This window comes from Gallinula chloropus (genome assembly GCF_964237585.1).
Source record: "Gallinula chloropus genome assembly, chromosome: 5".
Classification (NCBI taxonomy): domain Eukaryota; kingdom Metazoa; phylum Chordata; class Aves; order Gruiformes; family Rallidae; genus Gallinula; species Gallinula chloropus.
Window position 1 is genome coordinate 72,973,239 of NC_140090.1, and position 23,804 is coordinate 72,997,042.

The following is a 23,804-nucleotide window of genomic DNA, read 5'->3' on the forward strand; positions in this document are numbered from 1 at the left end:
TTCCCAGTTCTTACCATTACTTTCACTGTCTGGTCTAACCACTCTTACAGAGACCATTTAGTTAGCTTCCATTTGTCTTTGGAAATAGACTGCAATCACAATACCTACCTTCACATACATAACAAAGGGCAGTTAAAGCTCCTACTTTTAAATGCTCTTAGTTATGCAGAAGGCCAGAGAACTTTATTAACCAATTATCTGATATTAGACTTCTTTATAGACGTATACCTGATAATTAAGGGTTTACAGTATTTGTTGAAGTGACATGTTTCAATTACACATACTCAACAACCAAATCAGAAAACTTCTTAATCCCTTAGTTTTACTCTTGTTTCACGCCAGTTGAACGTTAATCTAAAGCAGAAAATATGCAACATCATGGTCACCACTTAAAAAACAAAATTTTGTGACAAAAGTCGTTTTCCATGCGTGTCAAAAATGCCTCATCAACCTAAAGATCAGAAAAGTTATGCACAGGAGGCGATAATGTCTGAAAGCCCTTAAAGCTCAGTAACACTGGATATGTTCAACAGCAACTAAGACATAATTGGTTTTATTTTTTTCAAGCTCCATCATTAAGAGACTGATTAATCAAACAGTGCAATGAATGAAAATCTCACTGCAACTCATTCAAAACGTAGGATGCACTGCAAAGCATCTGTATGCCACTTCAAATAAAAGTGCAGCATGTAGTAAAATTCAGCAACACCTCAGGCTGGTGTTGAGTAGACAGAACCACGTTGATGCCAAACCCTGTAGATCTCTCACACAAGTAAGCCTGAACGCTTAAATGCTGTATATGCAAAATACCAGATGCTTGTGCTGGCAGGCAATCAGATTTCAGGAAAAATGTAAAAACACAGTGGATTGCAGCACCTGCCTTTTCTGCATCTTCATATTGGTTATTCTGTAGAAGTTCTAGTTATGTTTGTTTTATTCTCTGTTCCAGTTCGTGCTTGTGTTTAATAAGCCGTTCTATTTCTGTTCCTAGAGTCTGAAGGTTTTCCTTTGGGGGAAAGAAAAGGATAGTGTAAGTTATACAGGGAAAATGAGTCAATCAGCACAAAATGTTGTTTATGTCAGCAGATTGATACTTTTAAGTATCCAGAACAAGCACAAATGATTACACATTTGGAAAAACCAAGCTCATTTCAATAAAGGATGCAAAGCTCTCCGCAAGTCTTTTCTTCTGCAGTTACTAATATTCTACAGGCTGTCTAGAAGGCATAGCATTTAAAGGGGAACAACAATTACAGGAAGAAATCTGCAACTTCTGCAGAACACTGCAGTCCAGCTGGCAGCCCACACATTTTCCAGCCTGGCCTCTTCCCCTTGCAGCAGACATGCTGCCCCAAGAGCTCCACAGAGCACCCAGCTGCTGTACAGGGCCAGGCTCACAGAGCCCATGCCCCTGGCTCCACGTGACCGGCACAGAGCAAGGAGACACTCTTCCCACCTCAATGCACAGGCAGCCCAGAATTTATTTCAAGCAGCCATTGCTTAGTGCAGCATACAATGAGGGTCCCAAAACAGAAGTTCAGTGTGGATCATGCTACAGAGCTCTTTGATTAAGCCAATGCTATCAGCATCAGCTGACTTCTGAAAAGCCTCCTTCTTTTTATCAGCACGGATCTCTCCGAAGGCACTATCAGAACATGCTGAAGGATGAGCATAGCTACTCACTTTCAATGTAATATTTTTCAGTAATGTATCTTCTAACACAGCCTGCAGCTTCCTGTTTATCTCTAAGGAGAGTTCCAACGTCAGGCCAGTATCTGCAGGATGAGACGTATAGAGAGATGCCATGATCCCACCCCGTCTACTCAAGTGTGCTTTGTTGAAGTCAGAGGCCTCTGATGACAGTGTTCCAGCTTCTTCCCGCAGAATGTAACTCTGAATAATTCTGGGAAGGGAAAAAAAATTAAAAATTATAGCATTACAAGGCAGTGAAGACTCAGACACTGAAGTAACTTCACATTCCTGACACGAGTAAATTTATTTTCAAGCAGTATTATTGAAAAGGCAGTTAAAAAAAATCAACTCCTACAATTTCTAGGTCAGGGGAAAACCTGGGATACCACAAGTGCTCTGGGAGACGTTGGTAAGCTGAGTCACTACAGTGTGCAAGGTTTACAAACTTACAAGTACTTTGAGAGTTTGAGGTATTACTACTGGAGTTAAAACAGCCATCTCTCTCTACTTTTTGTTGCTGAACAAACCCAGACAGGGAATCTTAAGCTTTCTACAGCGAAACAAAAACTGCAGAGTCTCTGCTCAAGAGTCCTCACCAGCTATCACAATGTTCCCTGAAATGGTACCAGACTGGCATAAATGTACAGGCTTGTTAGGCAATAGCTATCCTTCAGAGAACTGGGAAGGTATATGCCACAATTTCTTCCCCTCCTAGATGAAGCTGCAGACATCACCCTGTAAGATGAGGGTTTTGTGTAAGTGGAATCTTGTCTCACGTGTTAAATACTGACCACCAGATACACTGGTTGATGCACGTGCCGGTGTACTGTCTGGAATGATGCAGATTCTCCTTCCAAAGCAAACACAATCAGCAGCCTTTTAAGCACATGAAGAGAATGGACTTTTCTGTTAGCCAGCAGCAGCAGTCCACCTCAAATCAGCCACCTGGCAACTATTTTGCTATGAAAAAAATCCCCACTTACACCATTCCATTCCTCCAAAAATTTTCAGCAGTAAACAGATCAAGTATTGTAAGTGCTGGGGAAAGATAAGGCGGAAAAAAGAACCCAAGACCAATCCTACCATTGAGCTCTACTGTCACTGCTGGGCTTTGTTTTCAATACTTGCATTGAGACAATTCCTCGTCTTACACAGAATCCGTAACACTAGCCTAGCGCACCAGTCTAACACCAAAAAACTGCACAAACACAACTAGGACATACTTTGTTTTCTTCCTTATTTCCTCCACCAGTTGTTTAATGTGATCCTCCATAAACTCCATCTTTTCATTTTTCCGAGCATGTGCCTTCTGCAGTCTTAGTATTCTTTCGACCAAGACAGACTTGTCCACCTCTGGGAAGCTGTCCACAGCTACCGACGATCCAGTATTCTCAGGCGACCGATCCTCGTTGCTGCTGCGGGCATTAAGGGACCCTGCCAAGACATCCACATTTGTAAAAGCTCCTCTTGTTTTTATACCAGGTGAACCACCTCCACTAGGTGCAGTGCCTGCATTCCATGCATTTCAGTAGCTTAGCATATTTTCTTTAGAATGCCATTTGCCCTTATATGTCAGCGGGTTTTATATAAATTACAAGTCTATGCTAACTGCATACAGCCTGACAGAAGCCCTATGTATAAACACTGCAGCACTGAACACTTGGAGCTTGAAGTATTTTCTTTCTGTTCTTCTAAGTATTTATCTCTTACACAGGGAGACTGCAGGACACTGACAGAATTAACCCAACTTAAACCCAAAGATACTGTGGAAGAAAACAGGTGGTGTTTTAAGTGCTAAAGATAACCACTTCTAACCAGAAAAAGAAGTTATGAATTTTACACAAATCCACTGATGCCTCTAAACACACCGATTGATTTATCATTTAAACAGTTGCAACTGTCAATAGTGCAATTAAACAATGTTGGAAGCCACCGCTCATTTCTGTTTTGCCTCTGGCTGCATTTAAGAGAGCCCTCTGAGCTTCCTCCAAACATAAAAGCAACAAAATAAAAAAGGCAGGCATTAAAAAAGAACAAAAATGCATAAACATTATAAATACTAAACTTTAATCGTGCTATAAGAGTTATCACAAGTACGTTTTGGTGATTAAAGGCAATTTTCTCAGCTTCAATGGGAGGCTGCCCACACACTGCACGCGCACGAGCCACAGCAAGAGCAAGGCCCACGGCAGCACACCATGGCAACCTTATTAAGATCGAAGGATTGTTTTGGCAGCCCTGCTATGTTCTGTATTACCTGATGAACTGGAACGGCTCCCCATGCTGCTGACTTCTTTGTCATAATTACCATTTTCCATCTGATCCAATTTCCTCCGTGCTAAAAGTACAATAAAAATGATGTTACGAACAGCAGATTAAAAACCAAACAGTGTTACACAACATGCAGAAACTCTAATCCTCCCTGACCTGCACCAATTTAACATGGCTTGACAACTGAAAGATAACAGTAGTAACTGCAAATCTTCAGGGGAAAAAAACCCAAGACCAAACAGCCTCCTTTTCCTACCCCCTAACCATGAAGCACCTGGATACAACATCCACCAAGTTCCTTACGTCCCACAGCAGTTTCCAGCTGAAGGGCAAAACATCATATTGTTCCCAGTTAATCCTATATAAAGACTGACATTTGATTTTACTGTTGATTAGGACTGGTGTGTAAATATCTATTGAATGGCAGCTCTGTTCTGGGATCTCAGAACTACCTTGCTACTGGGAGCTGAATGTCATACTGGTGCCAGAACCACCACACTCATTCAGTAGGGATGAAGAGGGAAAGTGCACAGCTGTTCATATACACACACAAAGAGGGATGGAACTTTTCTTGCACAAAGCCAACACAATCTCTTCTTTCAAACACATTCCCAGCAGTTTTGATTATTTTTATAGACAGAAATATACACACATAAAGCAGAGCTTTTATATAGATATTTGCATTCAGATAATATGCATTACAAAGTATTTATTTCTTTTTTGTTGATAAAATTAGTCAGTCTCTCCATATCCATCTTTAAAAACTGTACTTCTCTATTTAACATACCAAAATAATGACTGTTATCAGCAACGCCTGGCACAGTTGAGAGCTAGGAAACTTCTAACAGCCTTTGAATATACTCCTACACAGACCAGGATGCACATCTACTCCGTGTGACATTTTGCTAGTCACAGGCATAACAGAGACCAAGCTCTTTTGAAATTGACCTTTCATTTTATGTCAAAGCCCATTTCAAAAGTCGTATTTCAGACTGAAAACTGACACTGAGTCCTGTTTCCTGCAACTGCAGTTTCCCCAAGATCTAACTTGTTCACTCACTCTCATTGTCTTTAGGGACAGGGAGAGCTCCAAGGGCTACACTCAAACAGCACAGACACAACCATGACCCTAGTGTCTACCAGACATTGTGAAGGGGCTGAGTTGTTATATCTGAAAATAATTTCAACCTAGCTGAAGTTGCTTCGTGAGGTCTTTCAGATTTGCTGCATGCTTGCGCTTCTGTGTAGCCAGTTCATCTTTCAGTTCATCCACATGAGTCTTCAGTGCTGCTAGTTCTTTCTGTTCTGAGGCTAGCTGAGCTTGTAGTGTCTCAACCTCCAGCTTCCGCTGATTCTCCTCCTTCTGCAACTTAGTGGCCTGAAATGGTAGTTTTATTTCAGTCATGTACAAAAAAATTCCAGCCCAACCATTATAGATGCTCAACAGCCCCAGCTCTGCGCTTCACTTTTCACCTGAGAATCATTCATATTTTACATTTAGTATTTCAGCTTAACACTACCACTGCAAGTGAACATGAAGCACAGTGCAGCACTGCAGTTAGGACTCCTCAACTATCTCCAGAACGTCTTACATGACACAGTACAGAGCCATGCAGAGCTAACAGTGCAGTTGCATTACCTTCCATGACACCCTATCTTTATTAAAAATTACATTTCATACTACCAACAGAACCTAAGAAGCAGTTTACAGTAATAAATTTCTTAGACAAGTTGCAACCTTCTGCTTGTTTCAGGTACAGCTGCACAGAGAACAACTCTGTACTTCCAGAAAGAGCAACAGCTCCTCATTCCAGTAAAATGCGTCTTGGGAATTTCTTTTTAGAAAGAGTTTTATGCATCCTACTACAATTATTCTATCAAACTGGCCAACTCAATGAGAAACTGTATAAAGTAAGCAAAGACACAAGGTGGAATTCATGTGCTACATCTTTATCAGTATCAGACATCTTACTAGTGCAAAGCCACACACTACTCACCAGATCCTCTTTAGTCTGTTGAACACATTCTAGCTGATTCTGCAGCTCTCTTTCACTGTAAGAAAGCTTATCCAACTGGCTCTGTAAGGAATTGTTTTCAGACTGAAGCTGTGCATTCTTACTGGTTAATTTTTCAGTGAATATCAATAGCTCAGATTCTCTTTTCCGACTACCTTCAATGTCTTTCTGAAGATCAGCAATCAGAGAATTGAAACCATCTACTTCTTCTTTTAGAGCACCGATCTCTTGTTCATCTCTGTCAAAACAATGGTATGTTATTAGGGAAAACCTGAGCTTAAAGATATGAAACCTTACTGAAATAAAAGCATTCAGGTCAAGACAGTGGAACAGTTAGTAACCCTTGGGTATGCAGGTTCCATTTCATAACATACAGCAGTGCTGAAGTGACAGGCATCTGTATCCATAGAAGGACATGGAGTCATTACCTTCCTCAAGGAAGACCATTTTTCTGTATTCATCTTCATGAGTTTCAGTACAGGGTAATAAACACAACCCTCAAAACACAGTTCCTGTAGATGATACGAATGTCTGCAAATCCTGTAGTGGTCATTCTGTAACAGGACTTCTCTAAGAGATGGGAAAATACTCCACTATTGAGCTTCTCCAGGAGATCAGTACAGTGACTTCTGAAATACCCGAGCCGTGCAGCTCCAATTCAAAGGACCTGTCTTAATCCACTATCCCTCCCCAGATCCTCTATAAAATAAGGTCTTGTTTCTACTGAAGCGCTCCCCAACAGGAGACTTTTGATCTATCACTTACAAATCACTGGAGTGAGAAAGCCCATAACTTGAATAACGATCAGTATTTTAGAGAACTTGACTGAAATTAATTTCAAAGTTAAATAGCTGTTGAACAAGTTACAGATGGAAAATGTCCTCAATTGCTCTTGCAATATTATTTCATTACTTCTTCAATCATAGGACTTCCTACACCTTTTGAAAACCTCACCTTCCAACATTGGTAGAAAACCTCTCACCTTCCTCAAAGGGAGCATGTATATTCAAATTTAAAAATAAAATTTGGGCTAAACAGAACAAGGGCACACATCTCATTTAACTCCCTGTCAGACAGTGTAACTACCAGGAGGCCAAATTCACCTTAAACTGACACCCTGAGGCACAGGCAATCCAACTCATTAGTAATTCTGACTACCAAAATGAGGAGTTCATGTTGTTAATGACAAAAGAAATTAGCTAGCATTGCACCAGCAGAGGATAACAGACATACTGCACACTTGCCTTTACGGTCTTTTTCAGGCTAATTTCACTTTTCAAAAGACTTAAGACTGAAAAACTGAAGCACTGATTTTTTTTTCTTTTCCCCTCCCAGTCATTTACGCTGTGTAGTATCTCACCTACAGCTCCCAGTTAAAACCCGATGCCAGAAGGCATTTCCCAAACAGGCTGTTTCATTGTGACAGGTGAAGTCTCTAGTTAACAGTCAGGATCGAACCAGACAAAATTAGATGTCTAGACCATCCTAAAAGGAGATCTCTACCTTATCCTTTAAGTTCTCCAATGAAGAAGACCAGGCAGCACTGGAGGTACTCAGTATCCAGCTCGACCATAAAGTTATTTCCAGAATTCAACTTAAAGATCATTTTTCCTGCAAAACTTCAATCCTTATCTTTCCTGCAGCTAGCAAGGATAGCTAAACATTCCTTTTATACATTTAAGTACATCTTCCTTCTGTCTTCTCTTCCTGAGGCTAGAGAAACAAGGCTCCTGTTGTTCTTTTCTCATCAAAAAAACAGATAAGATTGTGTGACTTCAGATTAAATTCCTTCCATTTGCTTCCAAGAAAATGAAAGGCAGAAAGTCTGTTTATTCTACACAACAGTAAAAACAGTGGTCAAGATTCCAGGATTTCTCTTTCATAGATAATGGGAATTTACTGGTCCAAGTTTTAAATCTCTGGTTGAGACTCCACAATTTTATCAAACATTCTTCAAATTACAATATATTTTAAAGCATCAATAATTTCAATAAAGAAAAGCTCTCCATATCCCAGATAATCTTTTAAATTATTCCTGAAAGTGCACAGCTGTACCTCTGATGTTGATCCTGCAGACGATCTACAGTTTTGACTCTGTCCAGCAAATTCTGAATTTCAGATTTCTGTCTATTAATGATTTCTTTATACTTGGACAGCTCATCTTCTGTTCTTAAACGCTCATCCTCTAAACACTTTACCTAAATAGAAAAGAAGAAAAAAAAAGAAAAAAAATCACTGTCTGTTCTCCAAAACTTCAGAGCTGAGTTATTCTGATTCAAATGTCTAGATTGTTGTATGAAGCTCCTGTGTTATTTTTTGGTGGTTCCATGAAGATTAGAACAATAGCCCGAGTACTTCATACCAAATACATTCAGAAAATATACAGGCAAAAAATCAGTACTGAAATTAAGCTAGTTTAACATTTAAACTAATTAAACATTAGTTTTGTCCAAAAACTCACACTTAAAAGCCCACCAGACCAGGATCGAAAGGCATCATCTTTCTGCAGTTACCAAGCCAACCCCTTATTACATCGTCCTCTCTATTTTTAAGGTCCCATTAAACTAAACACCCGCTCCGGGTAGAGGGACTGGCACACTAATCTAGATATAGACAGTTCAAAAGCTATGGAAAGCATATACTCCTTCCCAGACGACACATTCACAAACTCTACAAAGCTAGCTTTATAGGTAGGAAAATTTTATAAGTATTTTTCATTTTCAAATGTTTACTTGAACGTTTCTCACAGCTTCTCAGCCAAATGAGGTGTGCACTGTGAAACAAAGTGGTGGTGTACTACAGATCGACCAATACCCTGCAAGAAAAGCTACTCAGAGTCAGCAGTTATATCTAGTCTCACGTCACCCAGTCTCTAACCACACTGCTTATACCTAGAGTAGTAAGAATGCAATTAACAGATTGACTGTAGTCTTGCTCCAAAACCCATCAGTATGTCTTTAGCCCCACTGCAATCCAATCAAGCACACCGTACCTTTGTTCTCAGTGTTCGAAGCTCATCCATGCCTTCTTTAAATGTTCTCTTCAAATCTTCCAGTTCTTTTATTTTTGCATGATGCACCTTTTTAAAGAGTGAGAAGCTCCTTGAGAAATCTAAATGGACAGTGGCATCTCCTGGGATGTCAAAAAAATCTAGGCCAATGCAGGCCAACACAACAGCTGAGAGGACTGGAGGCAGAACAGGTACCCTAGAGGTTTTACTTAATCAGAAAGCAAAGCAAAACCTAAAAGCTTCATTATTCTCAGAACTGGGAGCAAAAGTGAGTTTACACACTCTGGTTTTAGGTGTACAAATCTACACCACAACAGCCCCCAAGGAAAGCTCTAGGTAAGCTGACAGTTAACTGTTAAGATGGAATAGGCGTTTACGAGCTATAAGCAGGTACTAAATCATTACAAAATGTAACTTTTTAGTCAGCAAGTCTCCACAAAGAACACGTTGCTCTGTCATTCCTTGCCATATACTGTGGCAAAATACTGGCCAGAGAAAGGCCTGCCTATCATTTGAATTTGCACTCTAAATTACATCAACATTCCTGTTGATAAATGAAAAAAGCAGTTATTTTGTCCTCGTTGTATCATACTTTTCCCCATAACTTTTGCTTTTAAAAAGTTAATCCAAGGGGATAGCTAAAGACATCCTCCAAAAAGCAGAGCTGGAGGCAGACACCTAAGATGTAGTAAAGAAAACACATCTGACAATACTTGTAAGCAGTTTAAAATAAGATTCTCAAAATTAAAACCTCATGGCATTCTTAACTACTAAGCTATGAACTGTGTTGTCTCCACACATCATACATTTACCTCCAGGTGATCAGACTTCTCCTGAATTTGTTTCTCTAGTTCTCCTTTAGTTACTCGGAGCTTAGCATCCAATTCATTTGATTTAATTTCTTCTGACTCCTAAAAGGATTGAGGAAATACAAGGACAGAGTTAAAACTAGAAAGGAGAGCGAAAAGCTCTTACGAGCAGACAACCTTTCACATCGCGAAGTCTTTTCTGTAGGTACATGTCTAATAATTCTAAACCTGCCAAGACAGACCTCCCCACTGAATGCTAATCAAGACAAACATTTTCCCTTTTATTTAACAACCTTCCAAGTATAGAAACCAGCAAACAGTCATCTCAGCTTTGCAGCTCGCACAGGACAATTTTTCCCTGCTATAGCTTAAGATAAACAGAGGAGGAAAAAGAAGACACATGCTAAACACTAATTTCAGCTCCTGAGAGTTTGCCTACTTGATAGGTTTTTATCATTTCTTGACAGTTTTTCCTTATCTGGTCTGCTTCTTCTTTTGCTTCAGTTAATTTTGTCATTGCATCTTTGAGGCGTTCTTTGGTTTCCTACAAAAATAGTAATAAATAATGGGTTAGGCCTATTTTGTCTAACTTAATCTGAGAAAAGCATTTCTCACAATAGAAGTTTTCTATTTCAGTCTGGAGAGAATTACAACAAAGTCCAGCGTTATTTTTCCTCTTGTTTCCATTCAACTATTACTTTATGCAGTTTCATTCATTCCAGCACTGAAAGCACAACAAAAGGATCCTTTGCTTATGTGCTGTGCACATTTTCAGATGACAGGTTTACATACCACATAAAAACCTAACCTACAATTCATACAATAAAAGGTTGATCATGAGATTAAACAGAAACACCCACCCCATACATCCTCTCCTCATATCCTTTCAACATTTCCATTCACTATCAGTATCTTTAAGAGCATTATTCTGAGTTTTGCTGTGGGTATTCAAATTCAAAAAAACACTTTAGAAACAGATTTTAATACTATATATAAACTAAACAGTATAGCAATTGCTTTCCATTGTACTGATACAGCAGCATGAAAATAGTCAACTTTACTAACCTTATGTGAGTCCAATTCTGTTTTCAATTTGTTTTGAGCCCATTTTACTTTGATAACTTGAGAATTGATTTCTTCTTTCAGTTTTTCTATTTCTCTGTTGAGTCGAGTGGCTTCCCCATCCTAAGAAGATTTCACAGATTTTATTTTATGGATTTCCAGTGCTTCTACAAACAAACTGCTCAAGTATCAAGTACAGGTTTGAGGGTTTTTTTCTTAATATGTGGATTTTGCAAAAGCATACACATGCTTAAGACTGCTTTATAATGCTTTAGCCCACAATCCAGTGGGGGGGAGGGGGTGGAATCCCAACACATTATAGTTCTGGTTTGAATAGCAAGATACAGCTGCAGTACTGTTAGTGTACATTAACATTACATCTGTTAAAAACCAAAGCATAGCCTAGAGTTCTGATCTAAAGTAACTATCCCCAGGGTAAGCTGCACAGTTCTCTTTTTGTTCCTTTTTGGCAAAAGGATGAGGAAACAGAGGTTCAAACCTGTACAGTCATTTATACTATACAAGGCTACAGACAAAAACTGTGACACCAAAGGAGCAATGTGACCAGTTATACAGGTGCAGACCAGTGGGAGCACTGACAACAGAAGGTATGCAAGTCAAAGCACTAACCTGTGCCAAGAAAGGATGTTAATAGAAGCACACTGCTGGCATAGCCTCCTATAACAGTATCCACAAACCACTGCATTAAGCCACATTTCCAAACTGTGTTTCTGAAGTATAGACTCATCTTACCAAAAAAAGTTTAAAGCAGCACCATAAAGCTGTAAAGTTCCTGTGAAGGTCTGGTGTAATCCTCAGGAGTTGTGAAGATAGATAGTATGTAAGTTTTGTTTAGGAAACCTCAGGTCATTTTCCCACTTTGTGTTCATTTGAGAGGACACCAAGGGGATTCTGTGTTTCAGAAGTGTAATTTTTAGGGCTTTTATTTGGATGTATTTTTAGGATCCCTCTGTGCATAGTACAATTTCTCAGAAGAGGCCCAAATCAAAGTCCAAACGCTATGAACTTATGAATTTTAGGCTCTTTCATTTGAATGGAATTGTGAAGTACAATATAAAGAGATCTGAATAATTTAAGAGTCTGGTAAGAATCTCTTACTGGCTTCTAAAGAAGAATGGCTTTTTTTATTAATTAGGCCTGAAAAAAAAAAATCTTACTGCTTTATTACAATTTAGAGTAATTAGCACAATATAGAGCGTAAACAAAGAAAAACAGGAAAAAAGGCCTCAATTTAATGACATTACAGCCTCTTTAAAAAAACCCCAAACAAACAGGGTAGAAATTCCCCCATAATCCATATTTCACAAACTAATATTCAAAGAAATATTGAAAGGGACTTCAAAAAAAAAGAGAACTCAGTAACTTCTTTCCCTTTCCTTGCAGGAAAGACATTCTCACAGCTATACAGCAAAACCCAGTGAAAACAGGTTTCTGTCACCAAGTACAACAGCAAACAAGTGAAAAGGTTGTTCTGTTCTGATAGCACTTTTAATCATTCACTCAAGTCATACAGCAATACTTAGAGCACCTTAGTTTCGTAGAGCTGGTGCAGTCTTCCTTTTTCCTGAGAAAGTTGTTTGATTTTATTAGTATGCTTTTCTATTTCTTTGTTTGCATCTCTCACTCTTCTCTCAAGTATCTCTTTCTCCTTTCGGAGGTCAAGTGACTCCTTCTCCCCTCGGACATACTTCATCACCATTGTTTCCTTTTCATGGCGTGCTTCTTCACATTTCTTATTGGCCTTGAAAAACATTAAATCAGAATGAATCGGTTTTGGATTTCATAATTAATTTTTCTAAGACTCTACTGGATATTTTCAGTATTGTAGTATTACAAATTAGGACTCAAAAGCCCCAGCTTTGCAAACTCTATCATCAGATCCCACTTCTAAGAGTAAATATATATACACATATATCTCTAAGTAGCTCCAGCTTCACAGCTAAGCATCTCAATATTGGAAATTACTAACTCATTTATTTGTGGTTTCAGAACAAGCAGCAATTGGTAAAGCTTTAGTAACAAAATAATTTTGCAAATACCCAGTCCTCTGTCTTCCCTTGTCCACATGATAAGTGCACAATCATTATCCAGTGATTTACTTTTACTGTTTACAGCACTAAATTCTGCTTCAAATTTAAGAAAAAAAAATAAATCATTCCTTGAGCTTTAGAATTGATTCAATAGAGAAAAATACTTGGTATGATATGATACTAAGGGGAGGGGTAAAAACCCTCAAAAAACATCAGCTCTCAGTAATACATGAGACACAAATTGTGCTGGAGTTGAGAAAAATACTAATTTTGTGGCAGCTTTTCTGAAAAAAAAAAAAACAAACAAAACAAAACCCAAAAAACCAAAAACCAAACTCAAAAAACCCACAACCCATAAATCCCCAAACCAAAAAACCCACAAAACACTGTCAGCTTTCACCTTTCTGAATGAAAAAAATCAGCTTACAGGAAAGGAAGCTTACAGGTTTCCCAGAGTGCTAAATTTCATACATATAAACATAGCTGTTCAGTGTCTATTAGGCACTCTATAAACATTAACAGCTATTTAGACATTCACTGATATATACATATACACACACGGCACGCTAGCCATTCCAATTCTGGAAATTTTTTCCTTGCCTAGTGATGTAACAACCTAGGCTGCAAGTTTCCTACAAGAAGCAAGCTTGTCCATAAGATGTTCAATAATTAAAGGTTTCTCTTATTACCTGTTCCATTCTAAAGGCCATCTCTTTATGCAACTGCTGAATAGCATTTTTCGCTGCTGCATCTTGAGTTAAAAGTTTGTCTTTACAAGCTTTCACTTCTTTATTAAGCTCTTCCATTCTGGCTTCCAGCTAGAAGACAACATTATAATATAATTATAAGGAAAAATGGAACATTTAACACAAAATTAGATACTTCCACATGTGTTTACCTGTATTTTGCAGCTTCAAGCTCCAACTATCCTTATCAACATAGAATCATAGAATGGTTTGGGTTGGAAAGGACTTTAGGGATCATCTTGTTCCAACCTCCCTGCCATAAACAAGAACACCTCCCACTAGACCAGGCTGCCCAAAGCCCCATCCAACCTGGCCTTAAACACTGCCAGGGAGGGGGCAGCCACAGCTTCTCTGGGCAACCTGTGCCAGTGTATCACCAACACCTAGGTTTGTATTACAGTACAGGCATGAAAGATGTCAATCCCTATGTTCAGTGAGGCTGAAGATGCATCAAACCAAATAAAACACAAAGCACAGTGATTTACTACACAAAACCCTGGACTGACAGTCAATTTCTGAGGCTTAACCTTCCAGCCTTTGGTGCTATCCCTGTGCCATATCCTCCACCATGCCAGCAAAGGATCACATATCCATACTGAACTGGACTGGGAATTAATGAATTCAAAAATAACTTGGCAAATAAAGAGGCACTTACACATTGTGCTCACACTTTTTCTAGCTGCCTAACAAACCAAGTCAAAGACCTGATCCAGCTGAAGAATAATTACCAGTGTTCAGCTGGAACACTTCCCAGAGCACGTTGGCTGCAAGGTTGTGCAAGCTCAGTAGCAGCAGCTGCAGCACTAGCACAAGAGCAAGCGGTGGCTGCATGAGCCGCAGTGCTGCCCAAAGGCCGTTCCAGCTGCGCCCTAATGACTGTCCTCTTGTTCCAGGGGTCACCCCATTCACCAAGGGTTGGGTTGGGGTTTTTTTTGGGGGGGTCGTGTAAAAAATACAAGATCTCAGGGTCACTATTATACATGTTTGTGCAATTCCAAACTGCTACATAAATGTAGAACAACCTAAAATGCTTCTCCTACCACACAATGAATTGATCATGCCCTCTTCTGCTGGGCATACAAAGTAAGTTTACACACACAAACATGCCCACACTGTCTGCTTGCAGTCATAAGTGCAGACAAACTTTCACTGACTTAAAAGCCATTAGAAATCATAGCATGAAAACACTCACATCTTAAAAAAACACTCAAGTATTTCACTGCAATGGATTGATCTCTCACAACTCCAAGTCCTTTCCAACTACAAGTATTACACTTCAAACCTATGTGTTCTAAAGTCACCTGCAAGCACGTAATATCACTGATTCTTCTTACCTGATCAGAAAGCAAAATAAATCCCCTCACAAGTACTTTATTTTTTTCCACAGATAAAGCAATTGCTGCATAATATAGCTCCATGAAATCATACAGCACTATCATGGAGATACAGAGAGAGAACAAGTAAGTTGCTTATACTGATTTATTCAGGCATAGGCAATTTCAGTTTGTATTTTAGAAATATGACTTTTCAATTCTCATTTCAATCCCATAATGGATTTCCCTTTGAAATGAACCAAAGACAAGCCTTCTACTCTCATCAATACATTCTTCTGGAACACCACAAGCCTGACACACTGCTTTGAGAACAGGTTTGTGTGCAATGTAGACATTAACAGAGAAACCTGACAACTGGGGTAGTATTACCAGTACTTTGACAAACAGAAATTAGTAATTTAAATGCTATCTCTTGCCAGATTTCTAATCTGTAATCAGTTTACAAAGCTAGGCCAACCAACTGTAGGAACACTAGCAGATAACTTTGTAACCAACAAGCAATGACACCTGGCGTGAAACCTTTTCTTCCCAGACCACAACCAGCCTACGCCAGTGCATACTCCATGTTCCTCCTTGGCTTGTCACAGTTCTAACTGTTCCCTGGGAAAGCTCCTGTATATAGTAACCAAAGACACCAAAATAATGTGCAAGACCACAGTTAACACATACTCCTCTTCACACGTTCCACATATCATTAACATTTACAACTAACTACACACACATCCACTTTATTAGTAGTTAAAGTAGAAGATAAAGATGACAAGAAGAAACTGGACTTGATAAAGCACTCACGTAACATTTCCCTTCTGTTCTGTACCTGTTTAATAATGTTGAGGTGCTGCTTTTCCGTTTCTGTCCGTTTTTTCAATTCATCTTTCAAGTTGTCCTTTTCTGAGCAAATTTCCAAAATCAGTTCCTGATGTTTTTTATTTTCTTTAATCAATCTGAGAACAAAAAAATGGAACATCAGTACTGGGGGGTTGTGGTTATAATTTTGATATATATGTTTTCCACTCTCAGATCTCTGAATTCTAGTAAAATCCATGAAAGCTTTACAAAACCAAAACAGATTTATGTTGTGCTTGTGAAACTTAACTCCAAACCAGCAACCAACAACTTCCTTGTGAGGAAACTGCTTGTTTCCAGCATTTGAGGTTGTCATGGTTGATGATGAGACATTTGGTACCTCTATGCAACTACAAAACTGTGTTACTAATTTTAAGGTACTTGTAAACCAGAAACTTCCAGTCAGATAGCTCCACCAGCCAAATGTCTGAAGACACAGGTAATGTAATTCATTTTATGGATTGCGCAGAGTAGCCGTGAAGTTCACAACCTGGTAAGAAACTGAACCCTGACTTTTCAAGTCCTAAGTAGGTTGAAACTGACACATTTAGTTTGCCCTTCTAGTGCTGCAACAGAAGATAGTTACAGGTAAAACTCAGAACTTACATTGTCAGAATTGCTCAATAAAGTCTCAAATGTATTTAAGTGTTCGAAGATGCAGCTAGATGGTGGATATTTTAGGCCACTAATTGCACAGATTTGTGGGAGGCATGCATTTACCTGAACAAGTTATTTAAATATCTCCTTTCATATATACGCTTTCATTCCCCAAATAAACTAGTCTAAGATACACGGAATTCACAACCATCAGTGAAAGAAAGCTTAGCACTTCTGATCTGGTTTTTAATCTCTTAATGCATATTACAGGATTACAAATTCTTAATTCACACAACTGCTCTGACCGGTATATCTTACAATTGATGACAAGACACAACTGGGCTATTTCCTGAGCAGTATTACAAGAAACACAGATCACAAGATAAAGGACAGAAAAATCAACCCAACCTAGAATGCCCTTTGGACCAAGCACTAAATGCTTCATGGCAGTTTTACGCTTGAGGTGAGTCCCCAAGAGTGAAAGGAGTGCAGCTGGGATAGCAACTGGCTAGAGACCAAAGACATGTTTATATAAAAAAAATCTCTTTCTGTACACATACATAATATGTACACACATTTATATAAACATCTGTCTCAAAGTAACTGGTCCATGACCGAAAACACTGATCTGCCTTTCAGTTTACTGTAAGCAAGTAAAACCCAAATAACTTGTTAACTTAACAGTCTTCTGGAATTACAACCATCTACACACCCACCGCTTCAGGTTCCCAGTTCTCAGGAATTCCTGAACGTTAAACTATGAATTCCCAGGCCTTCCTGTCATCAACTGACTTTCCTCACATTTATGATTTCTGCCAGAGGTTAACTGGTGAGGTGCATGAGAATGCTTCCCTACTGGACATCTCTCACCCTGCCTGGTTTCCCTCCTTTTGATGCCCTCCAATACCATGTTATTGGAGTGCTTTACATAAAGAGTAGGATGCTCATTTCCAGCTCTGCAAGCAGGAATACATTTGAAGGTAGAGGTTACATTTAGGTAGCAAAACATTTCTGAACTGGTAACAGAGGTGAAACACTAGCTGGGGAATCAAATAATTAGTGAAGTTTGTAAGCATGCATTTGAGAGCCTTCCTTATGGTAAGACAGTAGTTTATACATGTCACTTCCAACTCAAAGAATAGCTCTCCACTCACCAGCAACGTTGCTGGACTGTGACAGGAAACTGAGTGCTACTTAAAAAAGAAATAAGCAATTTCAAACTCAAGTGAAACACACACAGTGGGAGTCAGTATTTACAAAATTTCATTTCTCCAAAGACATATATGTACTGAATGAATCCTGGACTATTTTTATATCACCGTTACTTTTACAGTATTTAAGTAATTCAAGACATTGTCAGGCTATCCAACTGAACAGCTGGCTAGTCAGTTCCTGCCAAATCCTGCAAGAATTCAGAGATCTCGAAACACATTTTTATTTATAAGTGCATACCACAAGTAAAAATAATTCCTTACTTAAGGAATATAATTTAAAAAGCTCATTAACTGCCCTTACAACTCCTCACAGGAAACCATTTGTTTGATGTGAAAGCGATGTACGTGGTTGCACAGAACACACAAGCAGAACTGTTCACTACATACCTCCCTTTGTGATGGGCATACTCGAATACTCACTTTTTAATAGTTTGTTCTTGCTCCAGGTATTTATCTTGGACACACTTTTCAAACACAGCCAAGGCATGTTCTCCCTTCTGCACACCATTGGGGAATTTTCGTTCCTTTGAAAAATCCGTAGATAGAAGTTCAGACTCTATTTCCTTTAGCAAATCCTCCTGAGAGGAGGTCTGATGTATTGTGGAAATAAGCTTCTTTGTGCAATCTGTATCATAGGGGCTTTCTGAATAGATTTTATTGCTAGATTTTTTCACAAAGTCAGTGTCCTCCCTTAGCTCCTGTAGTATTTCCAGTAATGATTGTTCTGTCTGATTAGTTTTTGGATCTCGTTGTTCAAGTTCTTCACTAGATGTATGTTCTGATTTTGTAGAGCCTTCCACCTTTCTTTCACCTCCACACTGCTGCTCCTGTTTTTCTGCCAGGGCCCCATTGTTGGTTATGCCAGCAACTGTTGGATCTTGGTCTGCGGGCAACAACCTCGATTCCCTTTCCAAGACACCAGTACCATCTCCAGTATAACTGATACTTGAGCAGTCCTTCACTCCAGATGTTTTATCAGACTTCTCTTCATCTGGGGACCTAGGGGAGGCATCATCTGACAGACTGTCTGGCTCCAGCGTGCTTTGTGTTTCTGGTAAGTATCCCTCCATTGTTTTCCTTTGGAAATCTAGAAAGAGAATTCACATTACACAATGTATTATATTTTAAAAAATCAAAATCAAAAAAGATTGAGAGAGGAGAAAGAAAAGTAAAATTCAAAGGGCAAAATATTTAGATATACAAATGTTATGCAGTTTGATGACTTTCCTGCCTGACTTTTGAGTAAATGCTCCAAGATAGGTCTTTTCTAGAAGAAGGTGAGAAATCAAGCAATCAACAATACAGGGCAACTCCCTCACCCAGCCAGAATGTTCAACTTCCTTACTGTCACATCCTCACTCACCACCCATACAGCAAAACGTATCCGTATCCAGTAGCCTAAGGGAAGGGGCTGGAGGAGAACAAGGGTGAGATTCTCTTTTCCCATCTGCTTTCAAGCAGCCAAAATCCCTTGCTGGAAGAGCACAGATGGCCTGCAGCAGATTTGCTCTCTCAAAAAGTAGCTTGCAGAACAAACATTTGAGGAGTTGAAGAGCTATGTAGAAAGTGTTCTACTAAGACACCATATTGAGATGCAAGTAGCCAGAACACTTACAGAAGAGCCTGGGTATAATCCTGTATCTTCTTTTTCAGGCATCCCAGATGGTCAGGTGTCTGTAAAGACTGCTGGCATTTTTAGCAAGCACAAGCAGCCCTTAACACAAGAGCTTATATGCAATGTGAAACTTTTACAAGGCCTCCACATTTTACAAACAGACTTTCTCTGATATTAATAAAATCACTGAGTCCCCTTTGCTTCAAAGATTTCATGCTTAGATCAACACTGGAGCCAACAAATCTATCCACATGGTTTGTGCAGCCAAAACAACTACTGTTTTGGTACCTATTTACTTTTTGATAACTTCTTCTAGTAATGAAAGTTCACAATGTACCACTGATACTAAACTAGAACAAACAACAATAGAAGCAGCCCCCACTGAGAATCTCAATTTGCAAGCAAAGATAATGAAGACAACTACAAGAAAACAGTTTCATAGTAGCAGAACACACTGGTTCCTACTTAATTAAAAAGCTGTTACATAGTGTTTTGAGACTGATGCATTTATTACAGTCAGTACCCATAAAATAGATTGCAAATTATGCAGTAAAGGACGAGAAATTCATCTTCCAGTATCTAGTCCCTCTTGTGACAAGTAGCTTATGATGCACACACTCATCTTACTGTGCTAAATCCTTCTGTAAATAATACTGTGAGTTAGTATTAGAAAGAATCATCTATGTGGAAGCAGAAATACAATTGTTTACATAACTTAATTAGTTGCATAGCAATAAAATGCCACCAACTTTACATTAAGCATAAATAAAGTGTAGGTTTCATATCAAATTCACAGGGAATTTGAAAAGTGACTACACAAATTGGTTAAAGCAATGAAAAGTAAATAATGGTGATTCAGTGTCCCCCTGCAGATCCTCTCTAATTTTCAGTGGTACTCAGAATATAATTTACCACATTAAGAATGTTAACAGCCTTTCTGATTCCAATACAGTGGATTTTAGATCTACATGCCGAAATCTACCTGAATCTGTTCATGATCTTAGCAGGTTTTTCCCTCCTGCTGTTGCTGGACAGTACTAGTTTCCATGTTTCAATTGCTACTTTTCAACAGAACTAACATTCAACAATTGATGACAGGACCAGAATTTATCTTTGCATCAGAAATATCCAGGCAAAGAAATCACGTGGCACAAGTGTCAATGCAAGTTCTTCTTTAAATATAAACGTCTCCTGAAGATCCAAAGTTTGTTGTTCCTACCTGAGGCCACTGAAGATAGCACATACCTCGTTTATAAGGCCAGAGACAGAAGACTACATTAACAATACTTAAAGAAAAGGCTTCTTCTGCTTTGTAAGCAAAAGGTTTTTCGTGAAAGGAGCTTAAAATAATCAACACTGCCAGCCACACAGTAGCTCGTTGAAAGTAAACATACTGGTACTTCACTGTTTCACATCAAGCATACAAAGCCCCAGGTAACATTTGGACACGTATCCAACAGCAGCTCCATGTTCTCCCAGGTTTCATACCCATATTCTATTATTCTACCCATCCTACAAGCGACTCTTCCAACATCAGGCAAGTACTAACGTTATGGTATCGCTCTCTTTCAAAATTCTTCATTAAGAAATCAAAACAGCTTAGTACCTTTTGACACCTTCTGCAGACATTGTAAAAGAAGGAGGTTGACTGCCAATTGAGTCAGCACTGTGCCCAGGTGGTCAGGAAGGCCAATGGCATCTTGGCTTGTATCTGAAACAGTGTGGCCAACAGGTCCAGGGAAGTGATTGTACCCCTGTACTCAGCATTGGTGAGGCCACACCCTGAATACTTCGTTCAGTTTTGGGGCCCTCACTACAAGACAAACATCAGGGTCTTGGAACATGCCCAGAGAAGGGCAACCAGGCTGGGGAAGAGGCTGGAGAGCAAACCTTATGAGGAACGGCTTGAGGGAGCTGGGAATGTTTAGTCTGGAGACGAGAAGGCTGAGGGGAGACCTTCTCACTGCCTACAATTACCTGAAAGGAGGTTGTAGAGAGATGGGTGTTCATCTCTTCACCCAAGTGACAAGTCACAAGACAAGGGGCAATGAGCTCAAGCTGTGCCAGGGCAGGTTCAGATTAGACATTAGGAAAAAGTTCTTCACTGAAAGGATTAGTGGGCACAGACAGGCTGCCCAGGGAGGTGGCTGAATCACCATCCCTGGATGTATTTAGAAGATGGGTAGATGAGATGCTTAGGGATATAGTTTAGTAGAGGACAGGAATTGTTGTACTTTATGATCTCAAAGGTCTTTTCCAACCTAGTGATTCTGTGAAAAGCAATCAAAACTGGCCAACTCTGATTCAGGCTGACAAACCGTTTTCTGTAACAACATATTGTTTATATATCAGACAAGCACACACTATGCTGAGTGGCAGGTGAGCAATGGCCAATCTCCTCACACTGTTTTGCTAAACTTCTAGCATCAAGCGCTCGCTCTGCTCCTTCCTCTGGGCTGATCTATACCTGAACAACGTGGCAGGAGTGCCTTGCTCCTCAGTCCTCTCCATGGGATGTTCCTTTTGCCCTCAGTGTATGTCCCTTCTGCTGTCTGTGCCATGGGATGATGCAATCGCTACCACATCAACTCAAAACACACAGGGTAGGAACTTCTCAAATTACTGTTCTGAGATTAGGCCAGCCCCAGCCTGCCTGCCTGCATACCTCGAATAGCCAGTCACCTGGTGAGAGGGCCACACATCTAGTGCGGCATGCGGAAAGCTGCCTGTCGCTGGCTTGGGACGCTGCCACAGGGCTCACACTACTCGTCTGACCAGTCCTCCGTTCCACAGCTCGCCATTAGCTTGGCACCAACACACCTCCTGTCCCTGTTTTAAATCCAAGCAGACAGCTAGCTGTCTGTTTCCCCACAATGCACTACTATAAAACAAAGCAAGTGGAAACACATCCATTCCAAACCTGGTGATGTGAGACACAGAGAATGAGGAACACCGACACAGACATAGGCAAGTTGTACCTTCAAAACCAAAGGTTTGCCTTTATCTTTTTTTTTTTAAAAAACAAACACTTGAATACTTTTTCTCATCATAGATGTGTTCCTCCAAGAAGCAAGGACCATACATACTTTTTCCCTCATTATCTTGAGGTATTCACAAATACTAAGTTTAAATTTGCATCAGCACATATAATTTCTATTTAAAACATATTACACTAGTACTTGGAGGAGAAGTAGTTCAGCTGCAGCCACAGGACACAAAAAAAAGGCTGTAACTGGCAAGGGTTGCTAGCAGTGGCAAAGGTTTCTCATGCCACTGTACCAGAGATGTGCTTATTTGCAAAACTGCTGATAGCACAACTGACTGGAGTCAGGGAGCAGAGAGCCTTTCGATACAATAACGGACACCACACCAACTTTTTACCACTGGAAGATCTCACAAACATGTAAGGGAAAATAGTGTTTTTTCAATCACTGTTACACAACAGAAACATCCTCCACTAACTGCTAATTAAATGTTAAAAATAAGAACAAATGTGGCAATCATTCGTTTAAGCTCTTCAGTGAGGTATCTGATACAACCTAAGGACTGATTATCTGGGCAGAACATAGAAAACTGTGGCAGAAAAAACTTATTTCTTCTAGCAACCTTCAGTAGCAGTCATCTGAAGTCTGTTCAGACCTAACCTGGGGCTAGTCATAGATACCAAGTTAGGAACATATAAAACCATCTTGGAGGATGAATCACTGCATACAAAAGGTAAAGTTTGCAGATGAATAAAACATACAAAGGTACTTGGGATTTATGTGGGTATTTCCATTTACATTCCGTTGCCCACAAGTAATCCACTTCAAAGTTTAAAAATATTCAGTCAAATAACACTTAATACTTAGCTCTTAACAGTATAGATCTGCTCTGCAAAATACTTGTAAATAAGCCTGCAGTTCTAATTGGTTTTCCTAAATCAATCTGCAAAGTGGCCAAGTCAATCAGCTTTTTCTCATGTAAGATCCAGTCTCACTCTTGTGAGCCGATGTACTATGCTACATCATGTTCGTGGGGTTTCTGGAAGAAAAACACTAATAATGATACTATATCATTGCTGTAATAATTGTGGTAATTAGGTACTTGTTTGTAATGAAATGAAAGCAGAATTTCCAGAAGAGCTATTGATATCATGTTTGAACATTAATTTGACTGTTTATTAATCCAAGATTTATTAAACTACATAAATAACTATATAAGAAAAGTATGTGATCAGACATCAACATAGACTAAAGCCATGGTAATTACCTGCAGCAATAAAAAGCCAATTTACAGCTAGAAGATACATGCCACTAATTTTAAAGCTCCCCCTGTTCAAATTATGATACAACTATACATTTTGATAAGTTATGAGAATTAATTTTCACATGCAATAATGTTAGCTTAATTATTCTTGTTTAAGCATCACTTACAATTATACAGTTAGACATGAAACACAGAGGTGCCAGAAGACAAGCGGGCAGTGGATAGATTCTACAGGTACAGCTCTACAAACAAGACTACAAATAAAAGATTTCAAGCAATACCCACACTGAGCCA

The 23,804-nt window shown here is 39.3% G+C and overlaps 1 protein-coding gene across 1 annotated transcript; it reads right to left on the bottom strand.

The window, feature by feature from the left end:
• Positions 1-845: 845 nt before the first annotated feature.
• Positions 846-18,729, bottom strand: CCDC186 (coiled-coil domain containing 186). Its single transcript, XM_084265431.1, has 15 exons — positions 18,068-18,729; positions 15,808-15,934; positions 13,600-13,728; positions 12,409-12,621; positions 10,863-10,982; positions 10,209-10,341; positions 9,801-9,892; positions 8,971-9,057; positions 8,034-8,176; positions 5,961-6,216; positions 5,152-5,341; positions 3,950-4,030; positions 2,916-3,126; positions 1,684-1,903; positions 846-1,006 (listed from the first exon to the last, which is right to left on the bottom strand). Exons 1-15 carry the CDS (start codon positions 18,715-18,717, stop codon positions 923-925), a joined length of 2,736 nt encoding a protein of 911 aa, XP_084121557.1. The 5' UTR covers positions 18,718-18,729; the 3' UTR covers positions 846-922.
• Positions 18,730-23,804: the final 5,075 nt, after the last annotated feature.